This window comes from Colletotrichum fructicola (assembly GCF_000319635.2).
Source record: "Colletotrichum fructicola Nara gc5 chromosome Unknown KSG_Nara_v1_contig07, whole genome shotgun sequence".
NCBI lineage: Eukaryota > Fungi > Ascomycota > Sordariomycetes > Glomerellales > Glomerellaceae > Colletotrichum > Colletotrichum fructicola.
In genome coordinates, this window is record NW_027094057.1 from 3,115,112 (window position 1) to 3,138,150 (window position 23,039).

Below are 23,039 nucleotides of genomic sequence, written 5' to 3' on the forward strand. Positions count from 1 at the left end.
GGCAAGAATAGCCTCCATGTCGTCCGAAGACCAGCAGAAATGAGACGGGAAACTACGGACCAGTTGATTGATGGAGACTCAAATGTCAAATCTCCACCGCCGTGCCGCAGCCCTCGCTCCGCAGGACGACAAAGCATGGGGTTTTGGTGGCTCTTCGCTTGCTCGGTCCAACGTCTGGTCAAAGTCAATCAACCTTGGGGATGGCGATCTACAGACTACGGGAAATATTCGCGCCCTCTTGCAAGTGCTAACCCCGGGGCCCGTTATCATCACCAAAACAGCATTCGCCCCGGCCAGGGAAGGCAAGGATCATGGCCATCATGGAACGTCAACCCTGTCGGTCCTGTCGTCGGAATATGGCAGGTCAGACTGAAGAATGCGAGTGCAAAAGTAACGGCGCTGCGTCTGCCACTGCTCTGTCTGCACCATTCATCAGATATCAGAATCGTCAGAGCAGCAAAAGCCATCCAACCACGACTTGTATTGCATTGTACGGTGTTGCTCTGAACTGCAATAGTCAAGCACACCTCGCGTCACTTACTGCATGCACATACGCACGCGCACACACACTCACAAACACACCCTCTATACGGATGCTCTCATCCTCGCTCGATAATCTTCAGGGTGGAGAGCAAAAGCCATGTCCGTTGCAGACAGGCTGGAATTAAGAGGGAGACAAGAAAGACGCGAGAAGCGTCCCGGTCTGTTCGGAGGATCGATCAGTCGAGGCACCTGCAGGTCCGAGAGAGATAAGTTGCGTGGTACGGGTACGAATGCCATCTTACGAGATACAGACGAGAGACAGATACAGATACGCATACAGCCCCCGCCCCCCCAGGCTAGTAGCAGAGGCTGAGGAAGAAACAGAGAAACGCAAGCCGTAGCAGACAGTCTGCGTGCCTCCGCTCCGCTACGTGCGGCGGCATGCTTGTCCCAGTCTGGTCTGGTCTCTGCTTGATAATGGGCCAGACAAGAGACGAGTATCCATAATAAGCAGCGCAAATGCTTGTTCATCCGCTCGATTTGACTCCACGCCGTCCGCTCGTTTGTCAGATGCGAAAACTGGGGGTCTTGACAATGGCCCAGGCCATTTTCGGGCCAGGGTCTCGTCAGTGCGCGCGAGCCTTCCTCACGCCTACGAATAGCTACGAAGCTGCTGCGAGGAGGTTCCTGTTTCTCCAATTTTTCTACAGGATTTTACCCCTCCCACCACAAGTTTTGCGGGCCTGCGGCTAAAGGTGCCAGTCGCATTGCCAGCCCGTCCATGTTGCTGTCTGTTTTTACTGATGGATGCTTGCTGGCTTGCCTGGAATTAGCTGCTGCCGTTGCTGGTGGCCTGCTGCTGTTGCCGTCGAAATCCCATCTTTTCTCTCATCTCGTTTCGTCTCCCATGCCCGTCTGCTCTCTGGTCCTCTTCTCTTGCAATTCTCCGGCCAGTCGATTTGACACCATCTAGCCTGTCTAGGCCAGATCCATGTCTCCCTTCTTCTTCGACTGCTGCAACTGACCAGGTCAATTCCTGTGTCTTTTCCGCGCCAGGTATCTTGCAACACCATCGACGGAAAGGCTCTGTTCCTGGTCCTTGTCGCCAGCAGCTCCTCCAGGCGTCTGCTCCCCACCTTTGTCTCTGGATGTGCAGATGGCCGGTCGTACTCAAACGAATGATGGAATCTGCCCACCCGAGCAGTGGATCTCCAAATCTCGCCGTGCTGCCATTTTCCACAACAACTAGCCGCTCAACCACGGAGACTGGAGAACAGTCACCAACCAAGAGCAAAAGGACCCTCCCTGGTGCGCAGGGTATGGCGTTATTCGCGCGCTACACTAGGCTCTGGCAGGTATCATCCATCCAACAAAAAAGCTGCTAACCTCTTCTTGTCGCCCGTCGTCGCCTCCTCGTCCTCGCTGCCCCTCTCAACTCTTCAGGCCCGTCTCCTCTCTATCCGTAGCCTCCACAGGCCGCGGTCGTTTCGCTCCCATCCCCACCAGATCGCCTCCGCCCTGTGATTCGCGCTTCCCCAGTCGTCCGTCCATAGGACAATGGGGGCCAACAGGAGCGAAGGGAAATAGAGAGAGGCGAGCAGGGACCAGCAGCTCCAGCCGCCTCTGACTGCTTACCTGTATTACCGTTTGGTTCCAACCTAGGGTCGAGGATCGAGGGTCTAGGACGCCGCCGGTGGTCCGTGTTCCGTGGTTGACTCCATTGTCGAAGCTAGGTAATGACCAGGGAAGATGGGAAGCGCAGGGCAGGGCAAGGCACCTGGTGGCCCCCAAACCTGCTTCCGTTGCCATTTCGTGCCGGTCGACGGCGCACGACGGGAGCGAAGACTCACTTCTCGGTGGTGAGGTTGACGAGATGGGAACCAAGACCATGCTATGCAAGAACGTATCGGTACGCTACTGTTCGCAAGTGCTGATGCCAGGCCGATGCGATGCGTCAACCGGGAGAAAAAAAACCTGCCAATACCAGGGCCTATCTGACTGTTCTGCTAAAGAAGCGTCGTCCCAACACGGAGCCACAAAGGCCAGCCTCTGGGTCCCCCATCCACAACCCCAGCACAAGCACAAGCCCCAGCCCAAGCCTAGCCGGTCGCCAATCCAGCCCATCTTAGAGACAAGAGGCAGCAGACTTGCAGCATACATGGCAGTAGTGGTGGTGGTAGCGGCAGCGGCAGACGCAGGCTGGAAAGGCAGGCAGAGAGGGCACTCGTTGTGTGTGTGGGAGGGCAGTAAAAGACACTGAGAGAGAGATACCTGTATCGTGTGGGTGGACTCTTCCCCTCCAAGTACGCGCAAGTACCTGCCATGTATCCTCCAAACCAAACCCTTGCCGGGGTCTGCATAGGAGAGATGTTGATTTAACGCGCCTTTTGCCTCTTTTTTTCTGCAACGCCCACACGGCCGACACACGCCCCCCCATTCCACCCCCGATACAACCGCCGACCACCCCTCCCCCTCCCCCTCTCCAATACCCTTACAGATGAACGTGATGCATACTGCCTTCTCAAGTGTGGTGTAGCTGCTAAGAAAGTCGAAAAGTCGAGGATGTGACAGTCTAGACGAGGTACCTTTTCAGACCCGTCGACTTGCCGTCCTTTAGACAACAGCACTCCATACATCCATCCCATTACATTAGACACCTCCATGCGTACTTATCATATACTTATGACCTTGTTTGGATGGGGGAGCAGCACCATCTTAATGCACTGGTGCATCTGTTCAGACAACCCATGGCATGGCTAGCAACCCACCTCGACCACATCTGGCTATATATCCTTGCCTTGTCCCTCGCCCAGCTCTTCTGACCTCGGACGACCTCATCACTTCTTCCCTTGGGTCATTGTTGTTTTTTTAAAAGACCAATTGGTCCGCGCAATGGTCTGAGTTTCCATAGTCGTCTTTCATCTCTGTATAATACCTTTGTTTGACTCCTCCTCGACCCTCTTCCTTGTCCTCCTCCTCCTCCAGCAACCCATACACGCGGCTTGGGTGTTGGACATCATCCGTCTTGCCCGTGTCACTCTTTGATACCACACACTTGAACGGACGCAGACAAGGCGCTCTAACAGTCCGATCTGCCACTTCGATCGCTTGGGTCCTTCTAGACAGAACGGAAGAAGAGACTTGGAGAGATAGAGCGAAGACAGAAAGCGAGAGCGAAAAGACGAGACGCGAGAGAGGCTTTGGAAGCAAGCTACTCGACCTGAGAGAGAGGCACGATCCTCCCCCGGAAATCTCGACTACCACCCACCCCATCATCCACCGCTGTTGGCCTACGAGCGTAATACCTTGCTGGTAACAGGGAATTTTTGGGAGCTAGTGTCCTGATTCCTCCTCTCACACTCCATCTCCAGGCATTTACACTGTCTTGAAGCTGCAGGAAGCTCTCAAGCGTGGTTGCCGAATTCACCACCTCAGATTCTTCACCTCAAAAGTGGGTCTCTTTCACCCGAGAACAACGACCTCTGCACCATCAAAAACGGCAGGAACCACCACCGGCCACGAGGCAACTCGAAAATTCACCACCACCACCACCACCACCACCACGACCTTTGAAAGAAAGGCACGCTAAGGACCGGCACGCACACCTGCAACCGAGACCTCTTTTAAATATTTCTCTCAGAAGGCGCACACAAAAAACAAAGCCTTTCCTCCTCCACAACAACTCACCACCGCAACCTGCAACTTCTTCTCGCAGGTTTTCACAACCACTCCTCCCCTCTTCAACAATCTTCCTCAGACTTCCCCCTTCCCCCAGTATCACACACTCACAAACCAACGAATTCATCACCATGGCTTCCGTCATGGAGATCTTCCTGCCGAATCTCGGCTTTGGCTGGTCCCCCAGCGCCTGGATGTACCTCTTCATCGCCCTTTGGTAAGCGCGCCTTCCTTCTCACGATCTGCCTCACCTGCCAGAACCATCTGGCTGGATTTTTCACTTGCCCGTGGTGTTTGAATTTGTTCCCAAGCTTCTTTCCGCTAACAATTTTCAAGGCTTCACCGATACACCCGTCTGCTCGTCCACTGCGTCAGCCACTGGGTCTACAAGTCCAAGCCCATTCCCAGCAAGCCGACTTTCACTGCCGACGACGTGACTGTCATCATCCCTACCATTCACAATGTCTTCGAGGAGCTCCGTCCTTCTCTTCTCAGCATCCTCGCCTGCAACCCTCACGTTCTGATGCTTGTCACCACCACTGAGAAGCAAGCTGCTCTTGAGAAGCTTGCTCGCAGCCTTCCTCACCCCAATGTCCAGGTCTACTCCACTCCCATCGCCAACAAGCGCCTCCAGGTCTGCGAGGCTCTTCCCAAGGTTACCACCAAGATCACCATCATGGCTGACGACGATGTCACCTGGCCTTCGACTCTGATGCCCTGGATTCTCGCTCCCTTCGAGGACCCCAAGATCGGTGGTGTCGGCACCTGCCAGAGAGTTAAGCGCGTCTGGGAGGGTGACTGGTCCACTCGCATCTACAACTGGCTCGGCGCTGCTTACATTGAGCGTCGCAACTTCGAGATCTCCGCCACCCACAACATCGATGGCGGCACTTCCTGCATGTCTGGCAGAACCGGCGCCTACCGTTCCGAGATCCTCTCCAGCCACGACTTCCTCGAGGGCTTCAAGACTGAGAAGTGGGGCAAGTACATCTTGAACGCTGACGACGACAACTTCGTCACCCGCTGGCTCGTCAGCCACCAGTGGAAGACCTGGATCCAGTACGAGCGCGAGTGTGAGCTTGAGACCACTCTCGAGAACAGCACCAAGTTCCTGTACCAGTGCTCCCGCTGGGCTCGCAGCAACTGGCGCAGCAACTGGACCAGCCTTGTCAAGGAGAGATACGTCCTTACGTGAGTGCAATTCTTTTTTTCCCCTCCATAACCAATGAGCAAGGATCCCAATCCCTGCTCACCCCAAATCTGCGCCGCACCTTGCATCGATGTCTTAGAAGGCTAACCAATCACGAATGCAGTCAGCAGCCCTGGTGCACCTACGCTCTCCACATTGCGACCTTCACGTCCTTGGCCTTCCTTTTCGACCCCCTCATCATCTTCGCCTTGTGGAAGGGTACCGCCGACTGGGACATGGAGAGCCGCAAGCAGGCTCTGTGGGCCCAGATCATCTTCGTCTTCGGCTTCACCAAGGTCGTCAAGCTCATGGGACTCTTCCGCCGCAACCCCAGCGACCTCATGTTCCTGCCCGTCTCCATCGTCTTTGGCTGGGGCCACGGTCTTATCAAGCTCTACGCTCTGTCTACCCTCAAGATGGTGAGTGATCGTTCTTGATGCATGCTTTTCTTCGTTGCCAGTCTAGCTAACACCTTGTCAACAGACCTCCTGGGGCAGCAGAGCCGACGGTGACACCAACGATGACATCCGTCTGACTCCTCGTCCCAAGCGCGCCATGAGCTTGACCACTCCTCCTGGTGGCGACCTCGTCCGCTACCGCATGACCGAGAAGGTGGTCTCCGAGTGGCAGGAGCCCCGCAGACCCCAGGCTGTCCGGATGAACACCCATCCCGCCAAGGGCATCAAGCCTCACGTCACCTTCTCGCTCCTGGAGCACCCTTCGGGTTAACGAAAGCATGACCTTCACTTTACGAATTATGAATTTGCAACGAATGGAATTTGCCAGAGGTGAAACGGGACTCTGGCCGGGTGACTCCCTACTTTTCGGGAGAGGGAACATGGGAGGATTGTTTGGTCGCGGTCATCATTTCGACTGCGACATCAGCGCCTTTTCTTGCGACCTTTTTTCTAACCGGAAAACAAAATCACCCACCAAAAAGGTTACTGAGGCGGGGGAAAAAGTTGTGTTGTCCTTTCTTCTCTTTCTTTTTTTTCTTTCTACGATGGATACACACACGGTCGATCGCATACGGAAACGGAACCACAGCACAGCAACATTGTGTGTCGGATCATAATCATCCATGGCATCTTTGAAGCAGCATGCATGGGAGGACAGAAGGGAGGGTTATGGGTTTGGTCATCTGTTTCTGGAGACGATTTTGGTCTCTGGAAATTTCTCTCTACCTTTTTTTGCCAAAAACTAAAAGGGGGGAAGGGAAACGGTGGATCGTTGGCCTTTGTGATTTCTCTATTTCTCTGTTTCTGTTCATTTTCCGGTTTTTCATCATTCCCGAAAAGAATAGCGGGAAGGGCATCGCGCGGCGGGCGGGCAGGCAGTTTGACTTTTATATTTCCCCCAAAAACCTCCAAAGAACGGCGGCATTTTCTTTCTGTTATCCATTGCGAAACGAAAAAAGAGGCGAGACAGACAGACAGAGAGAAGAAGAAGCATTAGACCCATATGGTCTCTTATTACTACTATTATTACTTCATGATTTTCTCCTCTCTCTCATCAGACGATAGGCTTTCGGTAGACTGTGAAGAAATGAAAGCACTCTCAAAACTATTTTTTCATGAAAACACCATGCGCGAGGTGATGATTGTGATGTTCGGCCGGGCTTACTTTCCTTCAAACCAAATTTTCATCAAAACACCATGCTCGAGATGATGATCATGATGATATTTCGTCACGGCAGGTACTTCGTCATGTCACGGCAAGCTGCAGTTGTCAAAGGAGAAATGTAATCTACCGAACCAATAGGGGGACACGAACATCATCAACCTAGCACACGACGTCCGCGTTGACGAACTGGGGGATCGACCAGCTGCTGCTACTTGGTACTGCTTGTTTCTCCTCGGGAACGAACACCCCCCCTCCCCGATCGGACTAAGGCTGGCAAGGCAAGGCAAGGTATCGTGCCTTCCCACGCGGTGGGCCGTTACACAGCAGATGACTGCGTCTTCGTATCCATGTCCGGGGATGAGGTTCCGAATGTCCCATGGCCCCCAATAATTATCGATGATACGCGCAGCAGACGCGGTTCCGGGGAACCCGCGATATCTGGTTTGCTGCGATGACGGGTTACACAGCATGGGGGGTAAGGGGAGCCACAGGTGCCAGCTAGAGAAAAATCTCCGGTTCGTGATGAGGGAGAGATATCACCCTTTCTGGGGGGTGATGGGGAAATCCCACGGCTGTGCCATGTTCATGCGCCTCGTTTACGGTCGTCACGGATGGGAAGGTGGTGGTGGGTTTTGGGTGTGGAGGTGTCATTCTCCAGTGTCGTTGTCTTACATGACGTCTCTGCTTCCCAGCTTTGGTGGGGTTCCGACCAGCTAAGGTAGGAAGGGGAGGGGAGGGGGAGGGGGAAGGGTGTGGATGACAGATTGCCGACGAAGCACGAGGCTCTCGGAGGAGGGATTTGGCCCGGGCCTGTCTCCGCTCTATTTGATGGGTATTTGGCTCATCCGGCTCATCCACAACGGTCTGTGGATAGAGACGACCGTTGTGGATGACAACGACACTGGCGGGTGGTCGTTTGTTGCCAGGACTCTTGTTTCGTGGTGGTGTTGTTGTTACCGAATCGTGAAAGTCCATGTGCCTCTCTGACTCTGAGGTCGTTCTTCTTAGGTTGTGGCACAATGTCTCAGTGGCGGGCTGATTGGGAGTGGGCTAGCCTGGTAAAGAGGATGTATGGTGCGCGTACTCTCTCTCTCTCTCTCTCTTTTCGTGGCTGGTGGTTGAGAGATCTCACACACCCCTCCATCCCTACTAGCCCATCGAACGGTTCGAGACTTGGCTCGATCAGGACGAGAGCTCTCCAGACTAAGCGGCCGGACTCAGATACTTGAAGGTTTCCCGTCTCCACTCTCGACGGGTAGAACAGGCAGGTGACGACTTGAATATACGTAAAAACCCCGCAGGCCGGCAATCTTTGGATCGAAAAACCGTACTGCTGCTGTCGGAAAGAAGAGGGTGGTCCGACTCACAAGACGAAAAGAGCTGTGCCTAGCAGGTACCGGATGTTGGTTCGTTAGGAGTACGAAGACGAGTCGTGATGGGTGGATGGGTGAGATGAGATGGCCAGACCACACGGTCCAATCAAGACATCGGAAGCTAGGCTTCGAGGTCAAGAGATGAGGTTTGGCAGCCTTCTCGACGGACTGGGGATACCGTCCGGCGGCCTTGTTTACGTTATCGAGCAGCCCACCGTGTGCTCCCATGCTCTCGAGCATGCCTGGGTTGCCCCTCCCCCTCCCTCCCATTCATACCCCTGGCCCTGATGCTGCTGCAGGTGGACGAAAAGAGGTCCATTGATGACATAGGTGAGCCTGATTCCAATCTGATCGTGTTTCGCGCTCGACTCGATTAATATGGATCTGTGTTTCCCGACCCCTCTTAAATGGGGCTAGATGTAGTCTATGCTAGACATCGCACGTCGGGATGGGGGCAGTCGGATGGAGACACGCACGACATGATACGGTCGAGAGCGCGCGTATCTTGATGTCTTTGCAGAGCTGCAACAGATCGGAAGCGGCATTGTGGGGAAGAGAAATAAAAGAGCTCACTACTCAATGTCTCATTTTCGTGGGTGGTTGTGTGCATCCCGAAGCCGGGCTTCCAAAGAGCCGATATGTTAGAGATGCAAGCGGTCGTCACAGAAGTCGAACTAATAAGGTGCTGTGTGGGCTGAGTTGGTGGGCTGAAATCCTGGCAGCCGTGTGTGTAGAATTTGAGTTGAGTCGTGTGCGTGTGTGTCGCAATCAAGTTGAGAAGACGTATTAAGCACAGGGAGTTTGCGGCGTGAAGGAAGTTCTAGGCCTTGTGCATTGGGGTTCTGCAACGCCTGCAACGTCTTGAATCATGGCCACAGGTTGGAGTATTCTGTCGTTTCTTGTCAATGCCAATACCAATCCGTCGTCCATAATGAGAAGTGAGCGACAACAGGCCAGTGATGGTTGGTCGCGACACCACAGTGTGCTGCGAGGACTGACTAAGGCCGGTGGTCGAGGGGAGGAAAAATCTCTTTTGCTTCTTGTTGTTGGTTTGTTGGCAGGTCTTCTCCAACTTGATGGTGCCACACGCTCCATTGTGAGGTGACGGAGGACGAACCAATGCGACGGCACGAGTCAAGACGCATTAGGAATGACGGCAACCGAAAGCCCGCAGGGCAGGAAATAGACGGAATTGCGGCGCGGTAGCAAGACGAAGAGAATTGCCGCCGGACAGGATCCGTAGGGAAGAAAATAGTCTGCCCATGGCTCCGATATTGACAGGCCCCGATTGTGTCAAGAGTGTCAGTAATAGAGACGGCGTAAATGGACGAGGGCGAAACAAAAGGCAGGATGAGGACGGTACAAGGACGGTTGAGCCAACGGACAGGACGGGATCGGACGAGCGGGCCTGAGACGAGGAGCTAGGAGCCACAGGCGCCGAGAGCGCGATGGAATGTCTAGCGTGGCTGGAACGAGTGAATGGTTGATGATGATAAGACGGTTATTAGCCTCTCTCATCTGCATCTGCATCGGGGTCTGCGACAGCGTCTGCGTCTGCGTCTGCATCGTGCTGCCATGATAAGATGCCGCGCCGTGGCCGGGGCATTGATTGCCATCTTCACTGCCTGCCAGCCAAGCCAGGCCGTCCGATGGGCAGCCCGGTCGATGGAGGCACACCCTTCTGGAACTGACTGATGTTGCCGTCGTGCGCACGGTCGTTGACATGTCATACCAGGCTCCGCCGCCACGGCAATTTGTTGTCTTTTTCGGACTCGTAGACGAGGGGCAAGGAACATGATTGTATGGTTTGGGTGTGGAATAGCGATGCCCGCGACGATCTGGGCCCTTGGAGCTGCTGAGAGTCAGAGAGTGGCAGAGTGCACGAGAGGACGTGGAGGACGGTGGAGTTTGAACAGCGAAGAGCGAGGACGAGGACGAGGACGACGATGTGACCCGCGGACGGCATTGGCACTGGCACTGGCACTGGCACTGGACACTGGACACTGGAGCGTGTTGTTGGTGGGGAAGGAACAGACTGGAAGCACAGGCCACATTGTACTCGGCGCACGGACACCGACGACGATGAACGGGAAAACGGGCAGGGACGAACGAGGTACTTGCGGTCCCTTGAACGCACAGGCGGCCGCTGTATCTCCACGACCTGAGCAGGTACCTACCTACCTTCCGCCGTACGTGCTCGCTCACTTGCCCTCTATTTCCAACAGCCGCAAGGCAAGGAAGGTCCTGACCTTACTCCAGCCTCAAATTCTTTCCTCTCAGCAGGCAGGCAGGCAGGCAGGCAGGCAAGCACGCAGGCAGGTTCTTCCCTCATGCCTGCCTGCCCTGCCCTGCCCTGCCCAGATAGCCAAATGCGAAACAAACGCAGCAGTACCTGCCTAGGTAAGGTAGACAACCTGAGGTTGGATGGACTCACCACCACCACACCTTCTTCAAAGAATAATCAATGAAGAGTTTTCTTTACGATGCCGAAACGCGCAATCCCTCTCCACTGGCAGTCACATCTCAGCTTCTTTCCGGCCTCGACATCATCACATCATGTCATCTCTGCGCCCTCGCCCTCGGTGCGTCCTTCTTCTCCATGCTTCTGCCGCACTCTTGTTTCTCTTTTTAGGAACTGAGCCAGCACCTCTCTCCGTCCTGGCTGCAGAGCTCCGTCGGATGGGCGAAAGAGATGAAGAGGACATGTCTCCTCAGTGCAACCCACCCTTGCCTGCTGCCGCGCTTATCCTCTTCCTCTTGGACCTGCGTCTGCATCACCCATGCGAACCGGGATCATCGCAAAGAGAGGGGGTGGGGTGCCCAACCGACGAAGCCATTCCCATTCCCATGTTCGTTCCCACCTCACTCAACAACGCTCCACAGATTGCCTTGCCTACATTGCCTACCCAGGCACCGCGGAAGTACGAACACACCCTCCACTTCCTCCTACAGACAAGGTACCTGCTGCACAATACACCAGATACCTGCCGCTACAAACTACCTGCTCAGTGTCCTGTGTAGCTACGGCGTACGCAGTGCCATCCCACCCCACCATACCACCACCCCCTCGCTGCCCGTTTGGGGCATCTGGTGATCTCGGTCTTTGAATCCCCTTCAGATCTGGGAGCTTTGAGACCGACCTACCAACAAGTACCTTGCTGGACCACCGAGGTTCCCTACCTACCTACCTACGCGCGCTTCTTGTCGGCTTCGGACGAGCACGATGACTGCCACCCCCATGACCTCACCCGACCATTTCTGTCCGTACCACGCAGCAGCGAGAATTCGAATATGTCGGCTTCGCCGTACCTTGGAACTGGCGGAATGTTGGTCTCGGGCAAGTCTACATTCGGATGAGCCAAGAGCCTCTATTTCGACCTACATGTACGAGGTTGCAACGCTACCTAAGCTAGCTAGTTGGCTATCCGAGTCTAAAGCAGATCCTTCCACCTCGACACCCGCCAGCTACGGAGTACTATGTACTGCGTACACCTTGCCTCACCTCATCTCACCTTGACCACACCTTAACCGCACCTCAACGCTCGCCCACCCACTCCTTGGCGACCTGCGGCCCTTTGGGGTTCCCACCATGCCCAGATCGTCATCTCCCCGACACCCAAAGTGCCATTCTCAGCAACGCCATGCCCATTCTCCAGCGGGTAAACAAAGGAACATCAGGTCATCGGCTCCAACTCCTCAGCTTCAATTGCAACGACAAACCCTAGCCCTGACCCTCGTCACGATCCTCCGCACGCCCAGAGCTTGGAGGCTGATCAGGGCCGGAAGACGGTGGAGACAACCAGGTGGACCAGCGTCGTCTTCGCGCCGCCTACAATGTACCATACTCATCCCGTCTCGCCGACGTGTAACGCAGGACGGACACTTTGTTGCTCGAATCATCATTTCTGAGAAGCTATAGACTCTCGCGCTACAGAAACGCTTCATGCGCTGTGAGGGTTAATACAGTACTTGGCATCAACTCCAGCAGCTCTGGCCATTGAAAAAAAAAAAAAAAAAAAAAAAAAAAAAAAAAAAAAAAACCCAATGCATCTGCGTCAGGGTCCGCCTCGCGACCGTGATCCTGCGGCTACAGTAGGAAATGGTTGACATCAACTTGCATCTCAGTCGTTCATGCCCCCAACCGAGATCCGCCGGGGAAGCACCTCCCACGATCCAGGCCGCGTCGCGCGCCTGTAGTCTTGTGCGCTATGCCACGTCTGCCTGTCAGCAATCTGCTCTCCGCAAACTTTGTCCGTAGCAAGCCCGGATGGGCAGGCTCATGATCTTCCCGCCCTCGCGTCGATTCGAGGACACTGGCTGGGAGGATGGGTGGATGGGGACCTGCTGGAGCAGTTCCCCTCCGTGTCCAGGCATCCCCGCAGGATAGCATCATTCCATCACGACATCGACCGGGCCAGCTCTTCTTCAGCGACCAGGGTCCATTGTGTCCCTTGCACCTGCCAGCGAAATAAATATGGGGAATTCGACCACGACAACCAAGAAAAAGAAAGGAAATGGCAGAGCCTGCATCTCGAAAAAATCCCGGCCCAGGAGGGGGAGCCCACTTCACCATCCTTGGTTCGCTGCGACCTCAACGTACATTATCATGCAGGTTCGCGAGACTCGGAACCAACAATGGCAAAGACCTTCCAACCCCCAACTGGCCGTCAGCAATCCCTCGATCCACACAAGCATCTTCGGCGTTGTTGAGCCGTTGAAGAATATGTCGCCAGGGTACGTGTAGTTACCAATTGGACCTTGCCTCGAGATTCTGATGTTCAGATCGTCTGGTCTCGTCCAATGGGCGGCCACCGGCTTCTTGATTCGTTGCGCCTGCAGCGAATGCAATGTGACCTCGAGCTCTCGTTCCTTGCACGGGAATACCATTTCGGAGAAAGACGCAATCTCGAGCCAAAGTTGTCGAGGTCCAGAGCATGCAGGAGAAAGGCGCTGACATGTTTGGCCCCATTGATTCAGGCTGTTCGCTCACCTTGAACACGCTAGCTGCAGTGAGAGGGCGTAATGGCCAGATGGGCCGCCGCAGGAGCTTTCGCTGTCAATCCGCACACTTGACACTGGAGGAGACACAGGATCCATCTGTGGACGGAGGAAACGTCCAGGGCCCTTGCCACCAACAAATGGGCCCTTGACCTCTCGACCTCGGGGTACAACATCAGTACCCGCCATGTACCCTCAACATCCTGATTCAGGGAAAGCCCCGGAAACCAGTTTGCTGTGTCAGCGCTGCCTTCGCGTCCTTGTATGCACCAAGGTTCCTCCATCTCGTCCTTGGAACTGGCACAGCTACGCATGAGACGAGCCGACGCCTCATCAGGTCGGCTACGAGATGTGAATCCGCGAATTGTAGGAGGACATGAGATGGTCAGAGGAGGGGGGTCTGTTAATTAGCCATAGTGATAGAATTAATTAGCCATAGTGGGGCCCACCCAACCTGATCTAACCAACTAGAAGCACTCACTTAATAACAGATAAGAGATTTCCTTATTAATATAACGTTTTTTTTTAACTACTACAGCGTATATATCAACACCTGCGTTAAATTAACTACCTATACTACTATACTACTTTCTTAATAGCGTTAATTACCCCCTACTACTATAATACTAAGACTACTAAGTTTATTAGAGATCTTATCCCTCTTATAGATAATACTAATAATACTTATAATACCTTATTTAACCTAGCCTTAGAGGTAGGTTACTACCTCTAAAAAATATATTTATAGGGTTAATAAGTATAGAGTATATAATAAGAATAGCCCTATCTTATATATTAATATACTCTATAGCTATACCTCTTCTATATATAAGTAACATACTAGTTAACGCACTAGTAAGTTAGTTAAATATAACTACCTATAGTGCGCTAAGATTATCTATTATAAAGCTCTTAACTAATATAAAACTATTATAGTTAATAGTTAGTATAATTATAATAGCGTTAATAGGCACTATAAGGTCTTACTATATATATATAATAATAGTAGTAACTTAGTAACCTTAGTATTATTAAGTATATTAAGATATTATTAGCTTTAGCCTTACTTATTACTACTTAGATCTATAAGAATATTTATAAAGATTAGTTATAATAAGCTAATAATAAAGCCCTACTTTACTTTATTACTAATACTAATATGTATAACATATAAGCTACCCTCTACGCCTAGAAGTATAGCTTATTCTCCTCCTTTTAGCTTTTTTTAAAAACCCTAAAGTTATATGCTATAGATTATAAAATTCTCTATAAAGTAGGTAGAAGTAGTAATAACTATATTAACTATATAATTTAAGTTTATAGCAACTACCTTAACTTATAGCATAAAAACCTTAATATTCTCTCGTTTAATAATACTAATAGGCTAAAGAACCTTAGGAGAAAGAACTCTAGCCTAAAGGCTAAGAGAAGGTATATAGTTATAATCCTCTTTTTTAGTAGTAATATCTACTTAAACTTTAGGAATAACTAGCTTAAACTATTACTATTAAACCCTAAAAAATACTTAATTATTATACTTACCTAACTTAAAGCCTAATTAATTAAGTTAATAGCTATAATATTGCTCTCTTAATTAGTTTCTTTTTACTTATTAATACTAAGAAGAGGATAATTAGTAACCTATTAAGCATAATATAAAACCTAATCTATTTAAGTAAGAGGGATTAAACTATAAAGACTAACTACGCAAGGAGAAGCAGATCAATATAGCAAAGAGGTACTAATATATTATAAAAAGTAATAGTAAGAGGAGTTATTATTATAAGATATTATTAGCTCCTAGTATACTCTATAAGGCTAATAATCTATAGTAGTATTATTTATAGATTATAAAAGTAAAATAATCTAAATATAGATAAATAGCTAAATACTTTTAAAGAAGAGAAAATCTATTATAGAAAAGCTACTAGAGGTAAATAAATATATAGATAAAAAAAGTGTAACTTATAGCTTTAATTTTTCTAATTAGTTAATAACTAAGAAAGTAAAGTAGGGTAACTACCTTCTTAATAAACCTCTAATAAAAAGCTTAGGATTAGCTAATCTTAGTTCTAAACTAAGGATAGTTCCTCAGAAGGGGACCTAGTTATTATAGAGCCCTATAAGCCCTAGTACCTTAGGCCTTCGCTAGGTTATTATTAGCTATTTTAGGGAGAGAGGCCTATTTCTAGCTACTACTTAGCTGCTAAAAGGTAGGCTAAGATTTAATCCTTATTTAATATAGACCCTAACTGCGTTATTCTCTTAATCCTAACTACTATCCTATAATAGTTCTAACCTCTAATATAATAGTAGAAGTAAATTTACCTGCTTATAGCACCTAAATAATGCTTATAGTCTCATATAATAACTTTCCCTTCTCCTAAAATAGCATAATTATAATATAAAAGGTTTATATTTATACCCCTACTAAAGATAGTTTTTTTGAAGCTTAAAGTGCCTTCTGTGAATATTATTTAGAATAGAAGTATACTATAGACTATATTCTTAAGATATACTTTCCCTATAAGGAGAAGTTTACTAGTTTTATTATTTAGTATTATTAGAACTATAGCTTTATAGTTACTTCTTATATAGAAGGGGCTTATACGCTCCTTAAATAGTAGCTATATTATATACTAGTAAGCCTTAATATCCTCTATAATTAGATTTAAAAGATAAAATAAAGAATAATATATATGTATATATATATATACTAAAAACGCTAAAGCTAAGTTAACATAAACTATACTTAAATATAATAAGTTTATAATACTACTATTAGTTAAAAAAAGTAAGCTTTAAGATATTTAACTTAATATATAAGTAATACTTACTTATAGAGGATGCTTAGCGTAAAGAGAAGGATCTATTAGCTTATAATAGCTTATTTACTTAGTAGTATAGCTTACCCTACTACTATATAGTATTTAGCTAGCTTTACTAAAGTAGAACCCTTACTCTAGATAATATAAACCCCTATTAGTACTTTCTAAATTACTTTATAAGTTTCTCTAGGGAGTATATTTATATAGGAACTAATAGCTATAGCTACTTACGCTAAACGTTATAGCTTTACTAGCTAAATAAGATCTTAATATAATACTAGTTATATTGTATTATTATTTTAATAGTAACTTAAGAAGAAGATTTAGAATTATTATAGGATAGTAGTTAGGATTAAGAGAATAATATAGTTAAGGTCTATATTAAATAAAGACTAAATCTTAGCCTACTTTTTAGCGGCTAAGTAGTAGCTAGAAGTAGGCCTCTCTCTTTCAAATAGCTGATAATAACCTAGCGAAGGCCTAGGGCGCTAGGGCTTATAAGGCCTTATCATAAGAACACCTCTAAGAAAGTTAGCTATAGTAAGGTTAAGTAGTTTAAACGTAATAGCGTAATTAATATTATCCTTATATTCCTACTACTTAGAAATAATATAATCTAAGTTAACTATACTAAAAGTAATACTCTAAGTAGCCTCTTATAGATCTAGCTTATTATTAAGCTTATACTATTTTATTTATATATAATAGTTAATATTTTTTATAATATATTATATATAGATCTACTGCTATATACCTAAGTAGATAAGGCTAACAATATAACTACTTAAAAGCCTTATTAAGATTGCTAAAAATAACTATAGAGCAGTATACTTAGCGTTTATAAGCTTAGCAAGATAGCATAATAAGTAGCTACTTAAAGTTATCCTTAGCTTTACTACTAATAAGGCTAAAGGTAATATTAAATATTATATGGAGGTAAGTAGTGCTAGTGATCTATAGTAGGGGTATCTTAAACTTATTAGTCTTATAAGTAATTAATCCTTAAACTATTATTCTAATTTTATCCTTTAATCCCTTAGTCTAAAGTATAACTATAAAGAAGAGCTTAAAGATATTTAGTAGCTTTTATATAAAGCTTAGGTAAGTTATATTTTTATATATTTTTAGTATTAAGTTAATTAGTTTTTAGAAGGAAATTAATAATAATATAATTATTAATTAAGCTATAGAGGATTTTAGAGATAAGTAGGAGTTTTAGGAGTTTATAGTATATTATTATTCCCTTAGGTCTAATAGCTTTACTAATCTAAGTTTAAGAAGAAGCTTTTAATAATAAGCTTATACTTACTATTAAGCTTTAGAATATAGCCTTTTTAGTTAATATTACTTTAGTTAATATTAACTTTAGCTCTCTTAGTATAAGTTTATTTAGTTCTTCTAATAATACCTCCTTAGATAGTAACTCCTCTAATAATACTCCTTTTATTTATTTAGAGTATTCTTACTACTCTTACTACTTAAATAGTTTAAGTAGGAGTTAATTAGGTTATTATAGCTATTTACTACTTATTTTAGAGGGAGTTCTAAATAAGCCTAAGTATAATAGCTTTCTTAGTGTTTAGCTTTACTTCTATTATATCTATACTACTATAAAAGTATAAAAAGAAAGTAAGACCTCTTATAATAAGCTACCCCTTATAAAGTATATCTATACTCTTAATAGTAGTATATATTATACTTAATATTATATTTATAGAGCTTTTTATGCTATAATAATCCTACTTTTCTTAGGTGTTTTAGAAGGTTTTTATTAATAAGCTTTAATATAATATACCCTAACCATCTTAAGTGAATATTAAAACATCTTATTTATTATTAGTAGACTTCTTTATTTCCTTTATCTTATAGAATTTAAAGCTGTTAAAATAGAATTATATAACCTTATTAAATAAATTTAAAATATCTTTTATTTACTTAATATTATATACTACTAAGAGTTCTTATTCCTAGCCTCTAAGAAAATCCTTAAGGTATTATTTTATTTTAGTATTTATTTTAAAAGTATTTACTAATAGTTAAGTAGTATTTCTAATAAGAGTATACTTCCTTCTTTAATAACTATTAATATATAGCTATTATTAGTTTATATCTATTTAAGGTTTTTATCTTTATATTAACTTAGGAGAGATAATAAGTATAACTAATTTCCTTAGTTTTCACCATAATTTTTAAGTTTTTAGAACTAATTTAATTTTAAGGAATATTATACTAATCCCTTCTTTCTACTTAAGGATACTAGCTATATTATATAGTAGCTCTTTAAGCGCTATATAGTTTATACTAATTTCTACTATATATTTTATTAGTATACCTCTTAGTTAGTTATTAACTAATATATTATAGCTTTTTCTTAGGAGATTTTAAACTATATTAAAGCTTTTATTAGTAAGCCTCCCCTACTTAATCCTACTTATTAAGTAAGTTAATTTTCTAGTTTTATTAGTTTTATCTTCTTATAGTTTTATTTTTTAGCTCAATTTAGTTTTTTTTAGCTTAGAATTATAGCTTTAGTCTACTTAAAAAGGTTATTTATACTTTTTACTTTTTAGTAGGGAGAAAGTAGTAGGTTTATAATACTTTAGTTATAGTTTTAGCTAAATTTAGCTTTAGATTAGAAATAATTTTATTCTCCCATTAGTTTTTTCTTTTAGTAGTTTTTTATTTCTTTTATACTTTTTGATATTATTATAAAGCTTTTTAAGTATTATTTATATTATTTTTACTAACTGAGGAGTTATATTCTAATAGCTATTTAGTCTATTTAATTAAGTAGAACTATTCTTTTTTAGTATCTTAATAGCTTACTATATAATCCAACTCCTATTAGATATCCTTATCCTCTAGGTTTAAGATAAGTAAAGGTTTACTCCTTTAATTATTTTTCTATAGTTTAAGTAGGCTAATTAGGAAGATATTATATAGATATATATACTTATTAGGGAGAGCTAGGCGATATACTTACTTTCTTATATAATCTAAAATTTAGAATAGTCTTATAAAGTGTGAGGATAGCTTCTTTTCTTTAGATTTAAAGTATAAGTTTCTCATCAAGAGTAAAACTAATCATCCTTAATAGAACTCCTACTTCTTATAGTAGTTATTATACCTTTTCTAATAGGATTCTACTAACTTTTACTAAGATTCTTATAAGTTATTATAAAGATTATTTAGTTTTTTCAAATAGTCTCTTACTCTTTATATCTCCCCTTTTTAGATCCTATCCTTAAGATCTTTTTAAAACTTAAGATAATACTTAAGTAATACTTTTATAAAAGCTTTATTAATAGTAGAGTTTCTTATATTATTATATATAAATATTACTATAAGTAGTAATTTAATTTAGTTTAAATATAATTTGTTTATAAAATAGTATAAATATTATTCTAAAGTTTTATTTATGGTCTCTATTTATCTATTAGTTTATAAGTAAAATATAATAAAAAGCTTATATTTTATTTTACTATAATAATAAAGATCTACTTAGATTTAGCTAATAAATAGTAGCCCCCTATTATTAATAATACCTTTTAGAGATCTATAGACTAACTCTACTTTTTTAAAAAAGAGTTTAGCTAGTTTTATTATAGTTATACTTATACTAATAGTAAAGAATAAGTAAAACTTAGTAAATTAGTTTATAATTATTAAAATAGAGTTATAAAGTTTTTAGCTATCTTATAGTTATAAGAGTTTAGTAATTATATCTATTAAGATTTTCTTAAAGGGTTAGTTTAATAATAATAATAGCTACAATTTGCTATAAAGTTAATACCTTTTAGTTTTTATTATATTATAAACTCTATAACTATTAATATATTCCCTAATATCTTAGTTAAGATTTATCTACTAAAACTTTCTTTAGATAAGTTTAATAGTTTTATCCCTACTAAAATATCTAGCTAGAGGACTATTATAATAGAGGTATAAAATCTCTATTTAAATTAATATTTTATTAGGAATAAAAATATAGTCTTTATACTTAAGGAGATTAGCTTCTAAACTTTAATATTTAAGTAGATTTTCCTTATTAATTTAGAGATATTACTTTTAATACTAAGAATCTATAGACTATAATTCTTTAATAGATTCCTCTAAACTTAGAGTTATTCTAAAGTTATATACTGATTTATCCTTAGTGATATACTAAGCTTCAGCTTAAGTTACTACTTAGATATTTTATACCTTTTTAATTTTAGTTGAGTTTAGTTAGGATTTCTATAGTAGTTTAACTTTTTTAGAAATACTTAATAAGAGGTTAGGATTAAGGATTCCTTTATTATAATAATTAAGGCGTCTAGAAGGCTTATGAATAAGGTTATTGTTACTTTAGTAGTAATAAATAATAAAGTTATAAGGTATAAGATAAATATACTAATAAGCTTACTTCTTTATAATATAAGTTTAAGATATAAAAAAGCTTAAGTTCTAGTAATTAGTTAGAACTTCTATAAGATATTTTAATCCTTCTATATAGTGTTATTAGATCTTAAAAGATTTAATAATAATATATATCTCTTAGTTTAGTATATACTAATTTAGTTTAGCTCTTTTAAACATTTAGGACTAAAACGCTATAAGATACTAATAATTATTCTTATATTTCTATAATAAAATACTAAAAGCTATAAATTATAATATATCTATCTTAATTCTTATCAGCTTTTTACTATTAAAATACTATAAAACTAAAGTATATCAAAAAGCTAAATAGAGTAATTAAAAAGTAATTAACTCTACTTAACTAAACTCTATTAAGCTTAGTTTTCTATTATTTTTACTACTTTTTAGTAGTTTAGTTAAGGGTTTTATAATATAGAAATATCTTAAAATAAACTGTTAATAGAAGTTATAAAATCCTAAAAATACTTAAATATTATAATAAATCTTTAAGATTAGCTATAAGGCAATAGCTTCTATATAGCTAAGAGTTATAGAAACTCCCTTAAGAGATAGGATAAACCTTAAGAAATCTATACTCTTTTAATAAAATAAATATTTAGAAAAGTTAGTATATAGCTAAGCTTCCTTTATTTAGTTTAAATCTCTTAGTCTTTAGAGAAAATAAAGATATTATCTAGATAAATAATATAGAAAATATTAATAATCCCCTTAAATATAAAGTTAATATAATTCTAAAATATAGTAAAGATATGAGTTAAGCTAAAGAGTATAACTAAATATTTATATAGTCTATATTATATATAAAAAGTAGTCTTCCATTTATATCTTTTTATAATATAGATCTAATAGTATACCTTTCTTATATTAATCTTAGAAAACTATTATATACTTATAATATAATCTAAGATTTTAGAGATTAAAAGTAAAAGGTAATAATTCTTAACTATAACTTAATTAAGACCTTAATAGTTAATATATAACTATAAACTTTTATTCTTTTTAGGGATAGAAATTACTAAAGAACTAACAGGGCTTTAAAATATATAAATATAACTACTTCTTAAGTTCTTATTAATATAAGCTTTTAATATCTCTAATTCCTTAAGAGAAAGGGGGTAAATAAGCCTTTAAAGTAGTTCTTTTCCTTTTATAATCTTAATTTTATAATTATTAAATCTTTATAAAGGAAGAATAATTACTTTTAATAATTCTAATATATTAGTAGTAAATAATAATTCTAGAGGAATAATAACTAAAAAGGGGGGTTTACTCTCTTTATAGTCCTCTTTATCTAAAAGGGGAATTTGTTCTAGAAAAGTAATAATTATATATATGTATATAGCTAATTAAGCCTTTTTAGTAAAGTAAAACATCTAAAGTACTTCTTAAGTTTTCTAAGAGAGGGTTTAAAACTATTAATAGTATTTAATACCTCTTAAGTAGATATTTAGATCTTAAATTATAGTTATAAAGAGAAGTATTAAGCTCCTTTTTTACTAAGAGTTATAATTAATTACTATATAAGACTATATAAATAAGTAAGTAGCTTTTTAGAAGTTAGTAACTATAAATAGAACTTAATATACTTTATAAGTAGGGATTTATAAATAATTAGCTACTTCTAAAATAGAAATATTAATTTTAACTTAATTTAATCTATACAATTTAGTAAATTTAAATAAAATTAAATTATACTTAGTAGTAATATTTAGGTTAGTAAAAATATATAATTACTCTTAATATCCTTTTACTTAAATAGGTATATAAAAATAATAAATAGTCTTTAAGATAAGCTTAAGAGAAGTATAAAGATCTATTTTAAAGTTTTAGCTTTTTTTAACCTTAAAGTAAAAGAGTTTTTTATAGATTAAATAGTAGAAGATCTCTTACTTTTTCTTTTTAATTCCTTCTCTTTTTTTAAGTATTTTAGAGATAGATAGTTAAAACTACTATAAGTATAATACTTTAAGGGTTAGCTATCTTTATTTAAGTAGTTCCCTATTTATAGAGAAGAGGTAAAAATAGAGGATTTAGAGTAATCTTAAGATTTATTTATAGAATAGTAATATTTTAAAGAAGATTTATTATAATCTTAAGAATCCCCTTTATATTTATAATTTTTCCTTATAGCTTACTATATTTAATTAGCTAAAGTAACTATTTAGTATAAATATAGGGGAGAGTTATAGATATTTTATATGTATTATTTTAAAGTTCCTTAAGAAATTTTATATAATAAAAATATACTTATTCTTTCTCTAGTTGCTATATAAATTTATATTCTAAAGATTAAAGATAATTATTAAAATCAATAAAGTCTTAATTCTCCTTCTATTTAGTATTAATAAGGTTTTATATAATCTTTAGCTCTTAGAATATTATATCTTTTAAGAGAGTTTTAGTTTACTCTAAAAACTTAAAGTAATCTATAGCTTCTCTAAAACG

At 41.7% G+C, this 23,039-nt stretch overlaps 2 protein-coding genes across 2 annotated transcripts; both read left to right on the forward strand.

Annotated features, from left to right (window-relative positions):
• Nucleotides 1–4,292: 4,292 nt before the first annotated feature.
• On the forward strand, nucleotides 4,293–6,079 carry HAS2 (Hyaluronan synthase 2; the record flags this gene model as incomplete). The annotated part of the gene is made up of 4 exons (XM_032030317.1): nucleotides 4,293–4,378; nucleotides 4,498–5,352; nucleotides 5,475–5,769; nucleotides 5,834–6,079. The coding sequence occupies 4 exons, from the start codon at nucleotides 4,293–4,295 to the stop codon at nucleotides 6,077–6,079; spliced, it is 1,482 nt and encodes a 493-aa protein (XP_031889965.1).
• A 6,873-nt stretch (nucleotides 6,080–12,952) lies between these two features.
• CGGC5_v012570 (uncharacterized protein) lies at nucleotides 12,953–13,300 on the forward strand (the record flags this gene model as incomplete). Its single annotated transcript, XM_066152718.1, has 2 exons — nucleotides 12,953–13,080; nucleotides 13,129–13,300. 2 exons carry the CDS (start codon nucleotides 12,953–12,955, stop codon nucleotides 13,298–13,300), a joined length of 300 nt encoding a protein of 99 aa, XP_066007961.1.
• Between the last annotated feature and the right edge of the window lie 9,739 nt (nucleotides 13,301–23,039).